Source organism: Oncorhynchus kisutch, unplaced genomic scaffold (genome assembly GCF_002021735.2).
Source record: "Oncorhynchus kisutch isolate 150728-3 unplaced genomic scaffold, Okis_V2 scaffold3655, whole genome shotgun sequence".
Taxonomy (NCBI): Eukaryota; Metazoa; Chordata; class Actinopteri; order Salmoniformes; family Salmonidae; genus Oncorhynchus; species Oncorhynchus kisutch.
In genome coordinates, this window is record NW_022265600.1 from 70,593 (window position 1) to 88,677 (window position 18,085).

At 41.6% G+C, this 18,085-nt stretch overlaps 2 protein-coding genes and 1 long non-coding RNA gene across 4 annotated transcripts in view; all 3 read left to right on the forward strand.

Moving 5' to 3' along the window:
* The window catches only part of LOC116371794 (uncharacterized), a 67,410-nt gene that overhangs the window by 4,904 nt on the left and 44,421 nt on the right, over positions 1-18,085 (forward strand). The gene's annotated exons all lie outside the window — the stretch shown is intronic.
* LOC116371790 (gastrula zinc finger protein XlCGF7.1-like) lies at positions 9,561-11,660 on the forward strand. 2 transcript variants are annotated; one of them, XM_031820794.1, is made up of 2 exons: positions 9,561-10,105; positions 10,919-11,660. In XM_031820794.1, exons 1-2 carry the CDS (start codon positions 9,847-9,849, stop codon positions 11,440-11,442), a joined length of 783 nt encoding a protein of 260 aa, XP_031676654.1. In that variant the 5' UTR covers positions 9,561-9,846; the 3' UTR covers positions 11,443-11,660. The 2 variants fall into 2 exon arrangements, with proteins under 2 accessions (XP_031676654.1, XP_031676653.1); XM_031820793.1 differs by having other exon boundaries at positions 9,564-10,114.
* LOC116371793 (uncharacterized) lies at positions 13,148-16,128 on the forward strand. The gene is made up of 2 exons (XR_004209029.1): positions 13,148-13,808; positions 14,627-16,128. It is a non-coding gene; the product is annotated as an uncharacterized LOC116371793 (long non-coding RNA).

The following is an 18,085-nucleotide window of genomic DNA, read 5'->3' on the forward strand; positions in this document are numbered from 1 at the left end:
TGTCCACTCCAGTACATGTGTAGTGTAGGATGTGTGTCCACTCCAGTACATGTATAGTGTAGGATGTGTGTCCACTCCAGTACATGTGTAGTGTAGGATGTGTGTCCACTCCAGTACATGTGTAGTGTAGGATGTGTGTCCACTCCAGTACATGTGTAGTGTAGGATGTGTGTCCACTCCAGTACATGTGTAGTGTAGGATGTGTGTCCACTCCAGTACATGTGTAGTGTAGGATGTGTGTCCACTCCAGTACATGTGTAGTGTAGGATGTGTGTCCACTCCAGTACATGTGTAGTGTAGGATGTGTGTTGATGCCTAAAGAGACTCTGTGTTTAACACACTTCAACCAGACGACTGTAGAAGCTTCTGTTTTATTGAAGAATAACCGTTGTCTCCATTGATAGAGGGGATCTTTCAGAGTGACACTGATGTCTGTTGATTGGATAGCAGGTAGGTGTTTTATGCCAGACTGATAGAGGGGATCTTTCAGAGTGAGACTGATGTCTGTTGGTTGGATAGTAGTTTGTTCAATGTCAGCTTGGTTGTCTATTGGTTATTTCTTGGTTGGTCAAACGTTGGTTGGCTGAATGTTGGGTCTAGTTGGTTGGTCATTGGCTTGATGGCTGAATGTCAGGTTTGTTGAACATAGATCCTTGTTGATAGCCTGTTAGTTCTCATTAGGTTGTATTTTGGTTGGTTTTTGGTTTGTTAGACTGGTTCCTAGGAGGAGGAAGAGGAAGAGGAGGCTGAGCTGTGACAGTTTGACAACAGTATCCTGTTACCTGCTGAGAGAGAGAGAGAAAGAGAGACAGAGAGAGAGAGAGAGAGAGACGGGGAGACAGAGAGACAGAGAGAGAGACAGAGAGACAGAGAGAGAGACAGAGAGACAGAGAGAGAGAGCGAGATAGAGAATGAGACAGAGAGAGAGAGAGAGAGAGAGAGAGAGACAGAGAGAGATAGAGATGTATGAGATATTTGCTGTACATACCATCCTCAGACACACTGTTCCCTATTTAGTGTACTACTTTTGACCAAGTCTCCGGCCAAAGTAGTGAACAATGTAGGGAATACTGGCCACAGTAGTGCACAATGTAGGGAATACTGGCCAAAGTAGTGAACAATGTAGGGAATACTGGCCAAAGTAGTGAACAATGTAGGGAATACTGGCCAAAGTAGTGCACAATGTAGGGAATACTGGCCAAAGTAGTGAACAATGTAGGGAATACTGGCCAAAGTAGTGCACAATGTAGGGAATACTGGCCAAAGTAGTGTACAATGTAGGAAATACTGGCCACAGTAGTGAACAATGTAGGGAATACTGGCCAAAGTAGTGAACAATGTAGGGAATACTGGCCAAAGTAGTGTACAATGTAGGGAATACTGGCCACAGTAGTGAACAATGTAGGAAATACTGGCCACAGTAGTGAACAATGTAGGGAATACTGGCCAAAGTAGTGAACAATGTACATGTTTGTTTATATACTTATACGTACTACTTGTTAATGAGATGATTTCTATTTGCATTTACTTACGGTTGGTACAACGCCGACTGGTCCATGTTGACGTCTGAGTCTTCATCTATATGTTCATCTGTAGTTGGTGCCAACACTTGAGCCACTTCCACTTGGCTGAAATATCCCACAGATTAACAGAAACGTTTATATTATTTTACAATCCAACATAACTGGACAACAGTTCAAATGAGTTCCAATGTAACTTGCACATATATTATTTTATCAGTGTAAAATAGTAGCTTTTACCCAGTTGTTTGATTGTCTTCTGGCTTGTTCGTAACAAAATGACCCATTTGTTCACGATTCTTAATCAGAGGTTGGAGTGCGTCCTGTTGTGTCACAATACAGCTGAGTATTCTGTAGTCAATGATCCTGCCGTGCCAAAGATGCTCTATCAGGGAATCGCGGGAATTATGAACTTCCTGATCAATCTTTGGTTTTGATTCTGTCTTCATGCACTCTCTGTGGAGATGTATAGATGATGTTTTCCTGGTTCTTCATGCACACTCTGTGGAGATGTATAGATGATGTTTTCCTGGTTCTTCATGCACACTCTGTGGAGATGTATAGATGATGTTTTCCTGGTTCTTCATGCACACTCTGTGGAGATGTATAGATGATGTTTTCCTGGTTCTTCATGCACACTCTGTGGAGATGTATAGATGATGTTTTCCTGGTTCTTCATGCACACTCTGTGGAGATGTATAGATGATGTTTTCCTGGTTCTTCATGCACACTCTGTGGAGATGTATAGATGATGTTTTCCTGGTTCTTCATGCACACTCTGTGGAGATGTATAGATGATGTTTTCCTGGTTCTTCATGCACACTCTGCGGAGATGTATAGATGATGTTTTCCTGGTTCTTCATGCACACTGTGTGGAGATGTATAGATGATGTTTTCCTGGTTCTTCATGCACACTCTGTGGAGATGTATAGATGATGTTTTCCTGGTTCTTCATGCACACTCTGTGGAGATGTATAGATGATGTTTTCCTGGTTCTTCATGCACACTCTGTGGAGATGTATAGATGATGTTTTCCTGGTTCTTCATGCACACTCTGTGGAGATGTATAGATGATGTTTTCCTGGTTCTTCATGCACACTCTGTGGAGATGTATAGATGATGTTTTCCTGGTTCTTCATGCACACTCTGTGGAGATGTATAGATGATGTTTTCCTGGTTCTTCATGCACACTCTGTGGAGATGTATAGATGATGTTTTCCTGGTTCTTCATGCACACTCTGTGGAGATGTACAGATGATGTTTTCCTGGTTCTTCATGCACACTCTGTGGAGATGTATAGATGATGTTTTCCTGGTTCTTCATGCACACTCTGTGGAGATGTATAGATGATGTTTTCCTGGTTCTTCATGCACACTCTGTGGAGATGTATAGATGATGTTTTCCTGGTTCTTCATGCACACTCTGTGGAGATGTATAGATTATGTTTTCCTGGTTCTTCATGCACACTCTGTGGAGATGTATAGATGATGTTTTCCTGGTTCTTCATGCACACTCTGTGGAGATGTATAGATGATGTTTTCCTGGTTCTTCATGCACACTCTGTGGAGATGTATAGATGATGTTTTCCTGGTTCTTCATGCACACTCTGTGGAGATGTATAGATGATGTTTTCCTGGTTCTTCATGCACACTCTGTGGAGATGTACAGATGATGTTTTCCTGGTTCTTCATGCACACTCTGTGGAGATGTATAGATGATGTTTTCCTGGTTCTTCATGCACACTCTGTGGAGATGTATAGATGATGTTTTCCTGGTTCTTCATGCACACTCTGTGGAGATGTATAGATGATGTTTTCCTGGTTCTTCATGCACACTCTGTGGAGATGTATAGATGATGTTTTCCTGGTTCTTCATGCACACTCTGTGGAGATGTATAGATGATGTTTTCCTGGTTCTTCATGCACACTCTGTGGAGATGTATAGATGATGTTTTCCTGGTTCTTCATGCACACTCTGTGGAGATGTATAGATGATGTTTTCCTGGTTCTTCATGCACACTCTGCACACAATAGGGATCCTTCTTTGTTTTCTGTAAGACAGTGATGCACAATAAGTTCATGTAATGAAGTTATTACTTAAACCCTCTCTGGGAAATGTGGGACGCGTCCCACCTGGCCAACATCCAGTGAAAATGCAGAATGCCAAATTCAAATAAATGACTGTAAAAATGTAACTTCATGAAATTCACACATTCAATACACCAAATTAAAGCGACACTTGTTGTGAATCCAGCCAGCATGTCAGATTTCAAAAATGCTTTACAGTGAAAGCAAACAATGCTATTATCTGAGGATAGCACGCCAGCTAACAATCACAGACCATCATTTTTCAACCCTCACTGCGCGACACAAAATGCAGAAATAAAGAGTTGCCAAGTGATTTCAAAAACATTCTGCACACCCTCCCCCTCTAACCCTCTGTGAAACATGATAGAAAGCAATTCATTTATGGTCTGATTTAAGAGAAAGAGCCAAATGAGAGTATAAAACCCCCACTGAGAGGTGTGCTATTCCCTTCATTTAGAGAGAACTTACCTTGACCCAGTAGCAGTTGCAGATGCCATCTTGCTCCAAGGAGAAGGAAGTCAATTCTCAATGAAATGTTTTCAGAATATGGGAAAAAGGCAATAATCCAACTCCAGCTCCTTCTAAGTGTCTCACAGTATAACGTTCTGTAGAGAATGAGTTCAGACTCTGGAAAGGTCTTTATATTTACAATCAGATAGGCCCAACCCCTTTACACATTTAAATATTCTATTCAGGGAAAAATGTTTGAAGGGAGGGAATATCATACCTCTGATTGGGGGTTTTCTCACAAGTTGAATTTGCATTAATTCCATTTGAAAACAAAAGGTTGTCAGTTTGGAAAAACTCTCTCCAAAGGTCACTATCTCAAACTCTCATAAATGTTCTGAAGGGGATCAAAAAAATGCAGGGACAATTTAAGGTTGCTCCAGGTGTTATAAATCATTTAATGTATTCAATAGCAGAAGCCTTTATCCAGTAGTATTTACAGCTGTAGTTATGTGACTAAATAAAGTACATTTTCGTTATACCTAAAATACGACATAATATGTCATGTGTATAGTCCTGAAAGCCTATGAAAGTACCAGGGCATATGGGCCTTTGGGCCTGTGGCATGTGAGCAAATGGGCCTTTGGGCCTGTGACATGTGGCATGTGAGCATATGGGCCTGTGGCATGTGAGCCGATCGAAAGGGTTCAGATCCCCAAATCCGGAGTGGCGGAGATGGGAGCCGCGAGGTGTCCAGTGCGGTAACACGAACGATCCCGGAGGAGCTGGCGGGAGCCCCAGGGAGAGTTCTCTTTTCTTTGTGAAGTGCTGCGCGCCCTGGAATGGGTTCGCCCCGAGAGAGGGGCCAAAGTCCTGGAAAGCGTTGCGGTTCCGGCGGCGTCCGGTGAGCTCTCGCTGGCCCTTGAAATTCTGGGGAAGAGGGTGTAAATGTCTGGGGGTGTTTTAAAAATCGAAAAAACCTCAAAACTTTGCCAAAATGCTCAAATTATAGGTGGTCACCCTGGAACAGAGCATTGATACATCACTGTGGAGATCTAGTCACACTGGAACAGAGCATTGATACATCACTGTGGAGATCTAGTCACACTGGAACAGAGCATTGATACATCACTGTGGAGATCTAGTCACACTGGAACAGAGCATTGATACATCACTGTGGAGATCTAGTCACACTGGAACAGAGCATGTATGATACATCACTGTGGAGATCTAGTCACCCTGGAACAGAGCATTGATACATCACTGTGGAGATCTAGTCACACTGGAACAGAGCATGTATGATACATCACTGTGGAGATCTAGTCACACTGGAACAGAGCATTGATACATCACTGTGGAGATCTAGTCACCCTGGAACAGAGCATTGATACATCACTGTGGAGATCTAGTCACACTGGAACAGAGCATTGATACATCACTGTGGAGATCTAGTCACACTGGAACAGAGCATGTATGATACATCACTGTGGAGATCTAGTCACACTGGAACAGAGCATTGATACATCACTGTGGAGATCTAGTTACACTGGAATAGAGCATTGACACATCACTGTGGAGATCTAGTTACACTGGAACAGAGCATTGATACATCACTGTGGAGATCTAGTCACACTGGAACAGAGCATTGATACATCACTGTGGAGATCTAGTCACACTGGAACAGAGCATGTATGATACATCACTGTGGAGGTCTAGTCACACTGGAACAGAGCATGTATGATACATCACTGTGGAGATCTAGTCACCCTGGAACAGAGCATTGATACATCACTGTGGAGATCTAGTCACACTGGAACAGAGCATGTATGATACATCACTGTGGAGATCTAGTCACACTGGAACAGAGCATTGATACATCACTGTGGAGATCTAGTCACCCTGGAACAGAGCATTGATACATCACTGTGGAGATCTAGTCACACTGGAACAGAGCATGTATGATACATCACTGTGACTCTCCTACTCTGGGATCTATGCAGCCTCAAAACAGGCTTGTTTTGCTGTATGTTCAAATCATGGCCTGTTTATATAAATTGTCTGGGGGTGTTTAAAAATCGATAAAAAGCTCCAATGTTTACGAAAATGGTCTCAAATTGGAGATCTAGTCACACTGGAACAGGGCATTGATACATCACTGTGGAGATCTAGTCACACTGGAACAGGGCATGTGCGCTCCAACCACCTGATTACATTGCACTCCAGGAGGAGTCTGCCTGTTACGCGAATGCAGTAAGCTACGTAAGTTGCTAGCTAGCATTACTCTTATCTTACAAAAAAACAATCAATTAATGACTGTCATTGCTCCAATGTGTACTTAACCATAAACATCAATGCCTTTCTTAAAATCAATACACAAGTATATATTTTTAAACCTGCATATTTAGCTAAAAGAAATCCAGGTTAGCAGGCAATATTAAACAGGTGAAATTGTGTCATTTCTCTTGCGTTCATTGCACGCAGACTCAGGGTATATGCAACAGTTTGGGCCGCCTGGCACTTTGCAAACTAATTTGCCAGAATGTTACGTAATTATGACATAACATTGAAGGTTGTACAATGTAACAGGAATATTTAGACTCATGGACCCGTTAGATAAAATACGGAACGGAACAAACGTCTTGTTTTCGAGGTGATAGTTTCCGGATCAGTCAAAGGTATATGGTTTAGAGAGAAATAGTCGACACGTTATAATTCCTGTAATAACTTGCGGCTGAATTTGAAAGGAGTTCCTTCATTATTTTACTGTTCATGTCTTCCATAGAGAATGACTTGATCTACTTCAGATAAGGTCTGTGTTTCGTGCAGGTTAGGGTACAGGTTGGGGTGCAGGTTAGGGTACAGGTTGGGGTGCAGGTTAGGGTACAGTTTAGGGTGCAGGTTAGGGTACAGGTTAGGGTACAGATTAGAGTTTCCTGCATATAGAAATTACAGTTTTTGTTTTCAACATTCATCACAGGTAACTTAAACTCTATTTTTATTCAAACAGTTGAGAGTATTTGTCTCCTAAGCAGACTCTTCAGTATCATTGTCACTTCAGAGGTGTGTGTGTGTGTGTGTGTGTAACGGATGTGAAACGGCTAGCTTAGTTAGCGGCGCTAAATAGCGTTTCAACGTCACTTGCTCTGAGACCTTGCAGTAGTGGTAACCCTTGCTCTGCAAGGGCCGCAGCTTTTGTGGAGTGATAGGTAACGATGCTTCGTGGGTGACTGTTATCGATGTGTGCAGAGGGTCCCTGGTTCGGTATGGGCGAGGGGACGGTCTAAAGTTATACTGTTACATGTGTATGATATATATATATACACAGTGGGGCAAAAAAGTATTTAGCCACCAATTGTGCAAGTTCTCCCACTTAAAAAGATGAGAGAGGTCTGTAATTTTCATCATAGGTACACTTCAACTATGACAGACAAAATGAGAAAAATAAATCCAGAAAATCACATTGTAGGATTTTTAATGAATTTATTTGCAAATTATGGTGGAAAATAAGTATTTGGTCACCTACAAACAAGGAGATTTCTGGCTCTCACAGACCTGTAACTTCTTATTTAAGAGGCTCCTCTGTCCTCCACTCGTTACCTATATTAATGACACCTGTTTGAACTTGTTATCAGTATAAAAGACACCTGTCCACAACCTCAAACAGTCACACTCCAAACTCTATGCTGGATTATACTATAGCTGAGATCCCAATACCCATCTAAACATAGCTAAACATAGCTTACTGATAGATCAATGAGGTCAGATCCAATACCCATGTAAACATAGCTAAACATAGCTTACTGATAGATCAATGAGGTTAGATCCCAATACCCATGTAAACATAGCTAAACATAGCTTACTGATAGATCAATGAGGTCAGATCCAATACCCATGTAAACATAGCTAAACATAGCTTACTGATAGATCAATGAGGTTAGATCCAATACCCATGTAAACATAGCTTACTGATAGATCAATGAGGTCAGATCCAATACCCATGTAAACATAGCTTACTGATAGATCAATGAGGTTAGATCCAATACCCATGTAAACAGCTTACTGATAGATCAATTAGGTTAGATCCCAATACCCATGTAAACATAGCTTACTGATAGATCAATGAGGTCAGATCCAATACCCATGTAAACATAGCTTACTGATAGATCAATGAGGTCAGATCCAATACCCATGTAAACATAGCTTACTGACAGATCAATGAGGTTAGATCCAATACCCATGTAAACATAGCTTACTGATAGATCAATGAGGTTAGATCCAATACCCATGTAAACATAGCTTACTGATAGATCAATGAGGTTAGATCCAATACCCATGTAAACATAGCTAAACATAGCTTACTGATAGATCAATGAGGTTAGATCCAATACCCATGTAAACATAGCTTACTGACAGATCAATGAGGTTAGATCCAATACCCATGTAAACATAGCTTACTGATAGATCAATGAGGTTAGATCCAATACCCATGTAAACATAGCTAAACATAGCTTACTGATAGATCAATGAGGTCAGATCCCAATACCCATGTAAACATAGCTAAACATAGCTTACTGATAGATCAATGAGGTTAGATCCAATACCCATGTAAACATAGCTAAACATAGCTTACTGATAGATCAATGAGGTCAGATCCCAATACCCATGTAAACATAGCTTACTGATAGATCAATGAGGTTAGATCCAATACCCATGTAAACATAGCTTACTGACAGATCAATGAGGTTAGATCCAATACCCATGTAAACATAGCTAAACATAGCTTACTGATAGATCAATGAGGTCAGATCCAATACCCATGTAAACATAGCTTACTGATAGATCAATGAGGTCAGATCCCAATACCCATGTAAACATAGCTTACTGATAGATCAATGAGGTTAGATCCAATACCCATGTAAACATAGCTTACAGACAGATCAATGAGGTTAGATCCCAATACCCATGTAAACATAGCTTACTGACAGATCAATGAGGTTAGATCCAATACCCATGTATTGCGAACAGGTCGATTGTAGCGGTAGTTGTTTCGATGGCGACTTACTTGAGTTATTTTGACCGCGGTGGTTATTGAAGTCGTGGTTTCGTGGAAGAAACCGTTGTTGTGCATCGTCTTTCAACGCTCCAATACCTGATAATGACCAAACCTGTTTAGTTTTAACTTCAATTAACCTGAAAGTGTTCATAGTATAAACATCTGTTGTGTTGGTAGAATGTGTAAAGACCCACCTCATTGGTTAATATTCCCTGTAGTAGATACATCTGTTGGGTTGGTAGAATGTGGAAAGACCCACCTCATTGGTTAATATTCCCTGTAGTAGATACATCTGTTGTGTTGGTAGAATGTGTAAGTAGGTTTTAAATTCATACTTATTACAAATCTGCAGTTGTCTGACTATTATATTATTATTTAATGAAAGAAATGTAAAAATGCACTTTTTGTCTGGAAATAAAATAAACATTTATCTGCGTTAACCACTCCAGTCAACAGATGGCGATATGCGTTTTTCAGGCGATGCTATCAGAGTGACGTATAATGTAGTGGACGGGACGCTTCTTCAACAACATCTCGTCAGCCACCTCGGTAGCTTCCTAGCGGAAACGTTCAAGCTGTTCAGACTGCTTCGGTCTATATTTACTTCTGTATTTGGAACATAATTCTGTCTTTTAACTAGTTTCCCCATTTCATGTCATATTTCCGTTTAGTCAGGTAACGGTAGCTGGCTTGATAAATGAGGCTAACTAGCTAGGTTAGCTGGCTAACATCCCCGACCATGAGCTCAGCAAGCTGCTGCCCTCCTGCTAAAAAAGAGGTCTGCTGGAAGGAGAAAGAAGGTATTTGGCTGAACGTTGTCGTGAAAGAGGAGAATGAAGAGGAGGATGTCACAGTAAACGAAGAAGTAGAGGGTGAGGCTGTTACACAGAAAGAAGAGGAAGAAAACCATTATACTTTATTTGGAGTGAATGAAGGAGAGATAACTGTCATATTGAAGGAGGAGGAGAGGGAAGAAGAGGAGGAGACAGAAGATCTGAGTAACACCAGTAAGTCCTGTCTTGAAAATAGTTGTTGAACTGATACGTGGTTTTAAAACGTCATTCTACTCTAGTTCTGAGCTTAAATGCCGTTTTTTAATGTAGGAATTGATAAAGCTACACTGTAAGATGTGAATAGCATCAAGAAGCTGCCCAACAACAAAACCTTAACAATGGATTTGCACCCAAAATCACAACTAAAATGTCTCACGGAATGGACTTGCCTTCATGCAATACTGCAATTCCACTGTACTAAACTGGAGGCGATTTCCAGCCCACCGTTGACTGCGGTCAAGTGAGCCCACAGTCGCAAAACGCCGTCAGGCCATCTGCTCTTCGGTTTCTTCCTGAATTTGCGTGCGCGAATACACTTTACGGAATGGCGTTTTTTTCAGGTAGGGAAACTGAGTTGAATGGACTCTCATGCACAGGTAGTCGAGACGATGGCTTCAAATCATTACAAGCAAACCGTTTGAAGCACACTTATTCAATCTTCCATCATAAAAATGATACCAAATCGTTTATTTAATTTCCGCGTTATCATAAAGTACTTAATCATTGCTAGAGTGTCAAGCGTAGGCTGGACTGGTGTAAACGCTACAACATACAATGACATTCTAGACCATTCTATAGGCCTCTCTGACTAAGAACCACACAGAGACCTGCATTTTGTAGTGGCTTTAATAACACTTGTGAAAAGTGACTTTAGGTGATTGAGGGATCTAGTCTAGATTAAACGTCATAGGAAGTTTTATCATGTGGAGGTTTCATTCAGGTCTCTGTTTAATTAAATCATCTGTTTGTCTTTGACAGGAGAGAGACCAGACTCTCCTTCTGACAGCAGGAAGAGTCCTTCAGGGAAACCAGACCCCGAGACGTCCAAACCAGCAGGACGACATCACTGTTCCCAGTGTGGAAAGAGTTTTACTCAGTTAGGGAGCCTGAGAACACATAAGAGAATACACACTGGAGAGAAGCCTTACCACTGTTCCCAATGTGGAATGTCGTTTACCCAGTTAGGGAGCCTGCAAACGCATGAGAGGGGACACACAGGGGAAAAGCTTTTCCAATGTTCCCATTGTGGAAAGAGTTTTGGCCAGGTAGGAAACCTGAACAAGCATGAGAGGACACACACAGGTAAGAAGATGTACCGCTGCTCCCAGTGTGGAGAGCGATTTACCCGGTTAAGGTACCTGAAAGAGCATGAAGGAATACATACAAATACACAGGAGGAGAAGACATACCACTGCTCTCATTGTGGAAAGACCTTTTCCCAGTCAGAGAACCTGAAAACACATGAGAGAATCGAGAGGCTGTGTTCTGACTTGTGTTTTTGACTGAGAATGTGTGTGTTTGTTTGGGCTGTCAGACTTGAGTTCACTTTGTGTAATGTTAGTGCACTATTTTTAATTGTGATTAATCCATTGTCTGAAAGGGTTAAAAACACACTGAAAACATACAGAATACATCCTATATACAGCTACAATCTACAATGCCATGTAAACACAAGATGACATTGAGGTTAAATAAAGTGTGATTTATCAATGGAACATATTTTGACACGTCCACCTTGTGTCTCTGTAGAGTCATAATATCCATAACAACTAGAGGTCAAACAGGGAGATGGTTCCATTCATTTTCCCCACAGGGCTGTGTTTTGTTTAGACTCACCCTGGTGTGATGTTTTGATAACCATGTAAACCTCTCTGGGACAAGGTGACTGAGGACCCAGTGTGTTGTGAATTTATTGTTATGTTTTTAAAATGGTACAAATGCCTTTATTTTAGCTGGACCCCAGGAAGAGTAGCTGCTGCCTTGGCAGGAACTAATGGGGATCCATATTAAACCCCAGGAAGAGTAGCTGCTGCCTTGGCAGGAACTAATGGGGATCCATAATAAACCCCAGGAAGAGTAGCTGCTGCCTTGGCAGGAACTAATGGGGATCCATAATAAACCCCAGGAAGAGTAGCTGCTGCCTTGGCAGGAACTAATGGGGATCCATAATAAACCCCAGGAAGAGTAGCTGCTGCCTTGGCAGGAACTAATGGGGATCCATAATAAACCCCAGGAAGAGTAGCTGCTGCCTTGGCAGGAACTAATGGGGATCCATAATAAACCCCAGGAAGAGTAGCTGCTGCCTTGGCAGGAACTAATGGGGATCCATAATAAACCCCAGGAAGAGTAGCTGCCGCTTTGGCAGGAACTAATGGGGATCCATAATAAACCCCAGGAAGAGTAGCTGCTGCCTTGGCAGGAACTAATGGGGATCCATAATAAACCCCAGGAAGAGTAGCTGCTGCCTTGGCAGGAACTAATGGGGATCCATAATAAACCCCAGGAAGAGTAGCTGCTGCCTTGGCAGGAACTAATGGGGATCCATAATAAACCCCAGGAAGAGTAGCTGCCGCTTTGGCAGGAACTGCACTGTCTACAGAGAAACCTACATTCAAATACTTAGATGTGTGTGTATTGGGTATATGTTGTGAAATGATTAGATATTACTCGTTAGATATTACTGCTGTCGGAGCTAGAAACACAAGCATTTTGCTACACCCGCAATAACATTTGCTAAACACGTGTATGTGACCAATAAAATGTGATTCTGATTTGAAATAAACGTCCTATTTATCAAAGGTGCTTTTGGCTGGAGTCAAAATGACTCCAAAGGATTTGAGTTTGTTAAAAGTCCATAATGATACAGAAACACTAAACCAGGATTTAGATTTATTAAGAACAAGTTGATTGACAAAGTCATGAAAAATGGAATAAACCACATTTTGGCTGTGATAAAAGATATGCCTCTGGGGTCAAAATGATCCATGTCAGAACTATGGTTCAATGTAAATATGTAGTGGGTCTAAAGTTTGTTTTAAATTCTCACTCATTAAAAACGAATCAATCAACACATGCTTTTCTTTGAACGACTTAATTAATATATCAATTTTAATGAAATAAATGAAAAATAAACGTTTGGTTCCTCAACTGCGTTGCCCCTCCAGTCAGCAGATGGCGATGTGCGTCTTTTAGGTTCAGGCGACGCTGCCAGTGTGACGTATAATCTAGTGGACGGGACGCTGCTTCAACAACAACAGTTAGACACCTCGGTAGCTTTATAGCAAACATAGCTACAACATTCACTCTCTTTACACTGTTTTGGTGTATATTAGTCGCTGTGTATTAAACACACTTCTGTCGTATGTACGTGTTGGCCCATTTAATTATATATTTACGTTGTTTGTCAGCTAGCTGGTTTGCTAAATTAGCTTAGAACTAGGCTAGTCGCTAATGCTAGCTAGCGAACATCTCCGACCATGAGTTCACTAAGCTGCTCTCCTCCTGCTAAAGAAGAGGTGGTCTTCTGAAAGAGGAGGAGGAAGAGAAGGATGTTACAATACAAATTCAAGTAGAGGGTGAGGCTGTTCCCGTGAAAGAAGAAGAGAATGACGTTTCAGTGAAAGAAAAGGAAGACTCGTTCAGAGTGAAAGAGGAGGAGGATGTTACAGTAAAAGAAGAGGATGCAGTTTATGGAGTGAAAGAGGAGGAGGGGAGATGACTGTCACATCGATAAAGGAGGAGGAGGACGAAGAAGAGGAAACTGGATATCTGGGCCCGGTTTCCCCAACGCTTCTTAAGGCATCCTATGGTTCTGACGGTGAACTCAGCCATATGATGGTTTTGAGAAACCGGGCCGTGATTAACACTAGTAAGTACTGTCTTAAAAACAGAGGCACAAACTCTGCAGTTGTTGAACTGGTGTTAAAGGGAAATATGTAATTGCCACATTTATATTATTTATAGCCATTGATTCTTGAAGAATATAACACAACCACCTGTTGTACCCCATCAGAACCCCAAATAAGATTTTTTTTTTTTTTTACTCCAATGTTTAGAAACAATGTAAATCAACACTGTAGAGCCTCAACATGGTTAAAACTATCATGTTGATTTCATGGACGGTCAGTCCTTGCATCCGTAGGTCTGTCTATGAATTTGAGAGTAGTTACATTTCTCCAGACCCATCCATCATCTTATTACCAAAACAGGTGGAATGACATCTTTGTTATTGTTTGAACTGCAGATTGGTTGATCGATTGATTTGTCTTTTTTAAAGGGACAACCTAGGATTTAAACAGCAACAAAATGGCTGCCCTGAGACTTGGTTTGGTAAACAGCTGAGGGATGGGGGCTGGATAAATGTAACCACTCTCACATTCAATTCATTGCCCTTGTGCGCCTATTTTAGCAAACAGAAAGGGGCCTATATTGGTGACCAAAGGTTGTCTGGCACACTGCTTAGGGGTTCAGCAACTGTAATAACCTATTTATAGCCTACAATCATCGATGTTACTACTAATGTGAAAACAAGACAAAATATGACTATTGTTGCTCACTTGACTGTCTCAAGACAATAATTTTAACATTCATTACAGACGTCAATTGTTGTACAACATCATGGCTACGCTGTTGGCATCACCTTTTACAGTGGATTTCTGCTGTTGTGGGCCTTTAACCATCTGTCAGACTTTGTTGTTCACACAGGAGAGAGACGTGACTATCGTGGATCCTCTGGGGAGCCTCAACATCATGAAGCTGACGAGGCAGAGAAGAGTCCCTCCCGATCAGAACACCTCAAGAAACACCAGTGGAGGCCAACAGGGAAGAAATCTCACTGCTGCTCTGACTGTGGGAAGAATTACTTAAGATCAAATTCACTAAAAGTACACATGGAATTCACACTGGAGAGAAACCTTACAGCTGTGATCAATGTGGGAAGAGTTTTACTCAGTCAAGCAGCCTGTTATCTCACCAGAGAACACACACAGGAGAGAAACCTTACAGCTGTTATCAATGTGGGAAGAGTTTTACTCAGTCAAGCAACCTGGTATCACACCAGAGAACACACACAGGAGAGAAATCTTATAGTTGTGAACAATGTGGGAAGAATTTGACTACATCTAGTCATCTGATTGTACACCAGAGAACACACCCAGGAGAGAAACCTCATAGCTGTGGTCAATGTGACAAGAGATACTCTGATCAAACATCAGAAAATACATTAATGAAGGAGTTGTTTCATGATATCAATGAATTAATGTCACAATGTAGAATGTTTAAACATTGTAGTAGGAGTATTTTAATGATGTCACAATGTAGAATGTTTAAACATTGTAGAAGGAGTATTTTAATGATGTCACAATGTAGAATGTTTTCACATTGTAGAAGGAGTATTTTAATGATGTCACAATGTAGAACACTAAACTGCCCCCTGTTCAATTGATTTCTGCATGATATGGATATTAGCCTCAGGGGGAAAATCCAGGCTCTGAATTGAAAGAGTGATATTTATATGATATAACAGAAAGTGACTCACACAAAAAGAGCTGTGTTACACTTACAGCATTGGTGACCCACTGGAATCAAAATGTAGCTAGATGTTTTCTTCAAGTTGCCCTCTAACCAGGGAGGTAAAATATATCTCCCATTTCCATGTGTTTTTTTAGTTGTGTTAGTTTCAACAGCACCAACAACCTGATTTCCCCCCTAATTGATATCAGTGATTTATTGCTACTTGTCAGAACAAGTGTTTCTGGTGCTCCTGCATTTTAAAAGGTGCTTGTTTAAGTAATGTGATTATTGTTGCAGATGTTTGTGCAGATGGTACATTTTATGTTTAGGTTTTCAATATCACAAATGGTTTCTGCATATTGGTTATTGATCTGGACACATTAAAACTGTGTTTTGACATTGGGCTGAACCACCAAGCTAAATGTCATTGAAAAGACGTTGAAAAGAAGACGATACCCAACGTCCAATATACGTTTGGTTTTAGTTGAAGGTTTTAAATGTTTATTTTCAGGTTGTTGTTAATAACGACTTGAAAACAACTTCATTTCAATGTTCTTACAGTTTAGACACATTGACTGTTGTGGAAAATATTGAATCAACTATTTCACCAAACCAGAACCTGTGAATTCAACTAGACTTTATTACAAACAGTAACAAAGCTGAACAATTCCATGGAAGAACTGACTCTTCATTCTTAGTACTTGGCTTTTATACAGTCTGATCCTGACATAACATTATAACCACTAGGCTGCTGCCCCAATAATACACTATATACATGTAATATAGCCTATACAGTCTGATCCTTACATAACATTATAACCACTAGGCTGCTGCCCCAATACTACACTGTATACATGTAATATAGCCTATACAGTCTGATCCTTACATAACATTATAACCACTAGGCTGCTGCCCCAATAATACACTATATACATGTAATATAGCCTATACAGTCTGACCCTGATATAACATCATCACTCCACTTTATGAATCTACCTGCCGTCCCAATATTGTGAGAGGTGATATTCTCCTGGACCAGACAGCATCACAGGTGGTATTCTCCTGGACCAGACAGCATCACAGGTGATATTCTCCTGGACCAGACAGCATCACAGGTGGTATTCTCCTGGACCAGACAGCTGGGTGAATACACTATATATACAATAGTATGTGGACACCCCTTCAAATTAGTAGATTGGGCCATTTCAGCCACACCAGTTGCTGACAGGTGTTTAAAATTAAGCACACCGCCATGCAATCTCCATAGACAAACATTGGCAGTAGAATGGCCTTACTGAAGAGCTCAGTAACATTCAACGTGGCACCGTCACAGGATGGCACCTTTCCAACAAGTCAGTTTGTCAAATGCCTGGTCGACTGTAAGTGCTGTTATTGTGAAGTGGAACCATCTGGGACCAACAACGGCTCAGCCAAGAAGTAGTGGGCCACACAAGCTCACAGAACAGGACCGTCGAGTGCTGAAGAGTGTAACGTGTAAAAATCGGCTGTACCTGGTTGCAACACTCACTAACGAGATCCAAACGGCCTCTGGAAGCAACATCAGCACAATAAACAGTTTGTCAGGAGCTTCCTGAAATGGGTTTCCACGGCCGAGCAGCTGCATACAAACCTAACATCAATATGGGCAATGTCAAGCGTCGGCTTGAGTGGTGTAAAACTCACAGCCACTGGACTCTGGAGCAGTGGAAACGTATTCTCTGGAGTAATGAATCAACCCACTGATCTGGGTTTGGAGGATGCCAGGAGAACGCTACCTGCCCTAATGCATTGTGACAACTGTAAAGTTTGGTGGAGGAGGAATAATGGTCTGGGGCTGTTTTTTATGGTTTGGGCCCCTTAGTACCAGTTAAGGGAAATCTTAATGCTACAGCATAGAATGACATTCTAGAGGAATCTGTGCTTCCAACTTTGTGGCAACAGTTTGGGGAAGGCCCTTTCCTGTTTCAGCATGACAACGCCCCTGTACACAAAGTGAGTTCCATACATGAATAGTTAGTTGAGATTGGTGTGGAAGAACTTCACAAAGCTCTGACCTCAATGACGTTGAACGCCTTTGGGATGAATTGGAACACCGACTGCGAGCCAGGCCTCATCGCCCAACATCAGTTTCCGACCTCACTAATGCTCTTGTGGCTGAATGGAAGCAAGTCCTCACAGCTATGTTCCATCATCTAGTGGAAAGCCTTCCCAGAAGAGTGGAGGCTGTTATAGCAGCAATGTTCCAACATCTAGTGGAAAGCCTTCCCAGAAGAGTGGAGGCTGTTATAGCAGCAATGTTCCATCATCTAGTAGAAAGCCTTCCCAGAACAGTGGAGGCTGTTATAGCAGCAATGTTCCAACATCTAGTGGAAAGCCTTCCCAGAAGAGTGGAGGCTGTTATAGCAGCAAAGGGGGGACAAACTCCATGCAAATGCCCATGATTTTGGAATGAGATGTTAGATGAGCAGGTGTCCACATACTTTTGGTGATTAAGTGTACATACTCCACTCTCTCCCTGAGTCCATGCCCCAGACAGACAGACGGATGGACGGACAGACAGACAGAACTACTGGTCACCCCTCCACTCTCTTCCTGAGCCCAGGCGACCGACCGACCGACGAACAGACCGACAGA

Excerpts from the sequence above, each read along its gene's own strand:
- LOC116371790 (XM_031820793.1), top strand. The coding sequence starts at position 9,847 with ATGAGCTCAGCAAGCTGCTGCCCTCCTGCTAAAAAAGAGGTCTGCTGG. Across the intron at positions 10,115-10,918 it reads AGAAGATCTGAGTAACACCA|GAGAGAGACCAGACTCTCCT; the intron begins GTAAGTCCTGTC and ends TGTCTTTGACAG.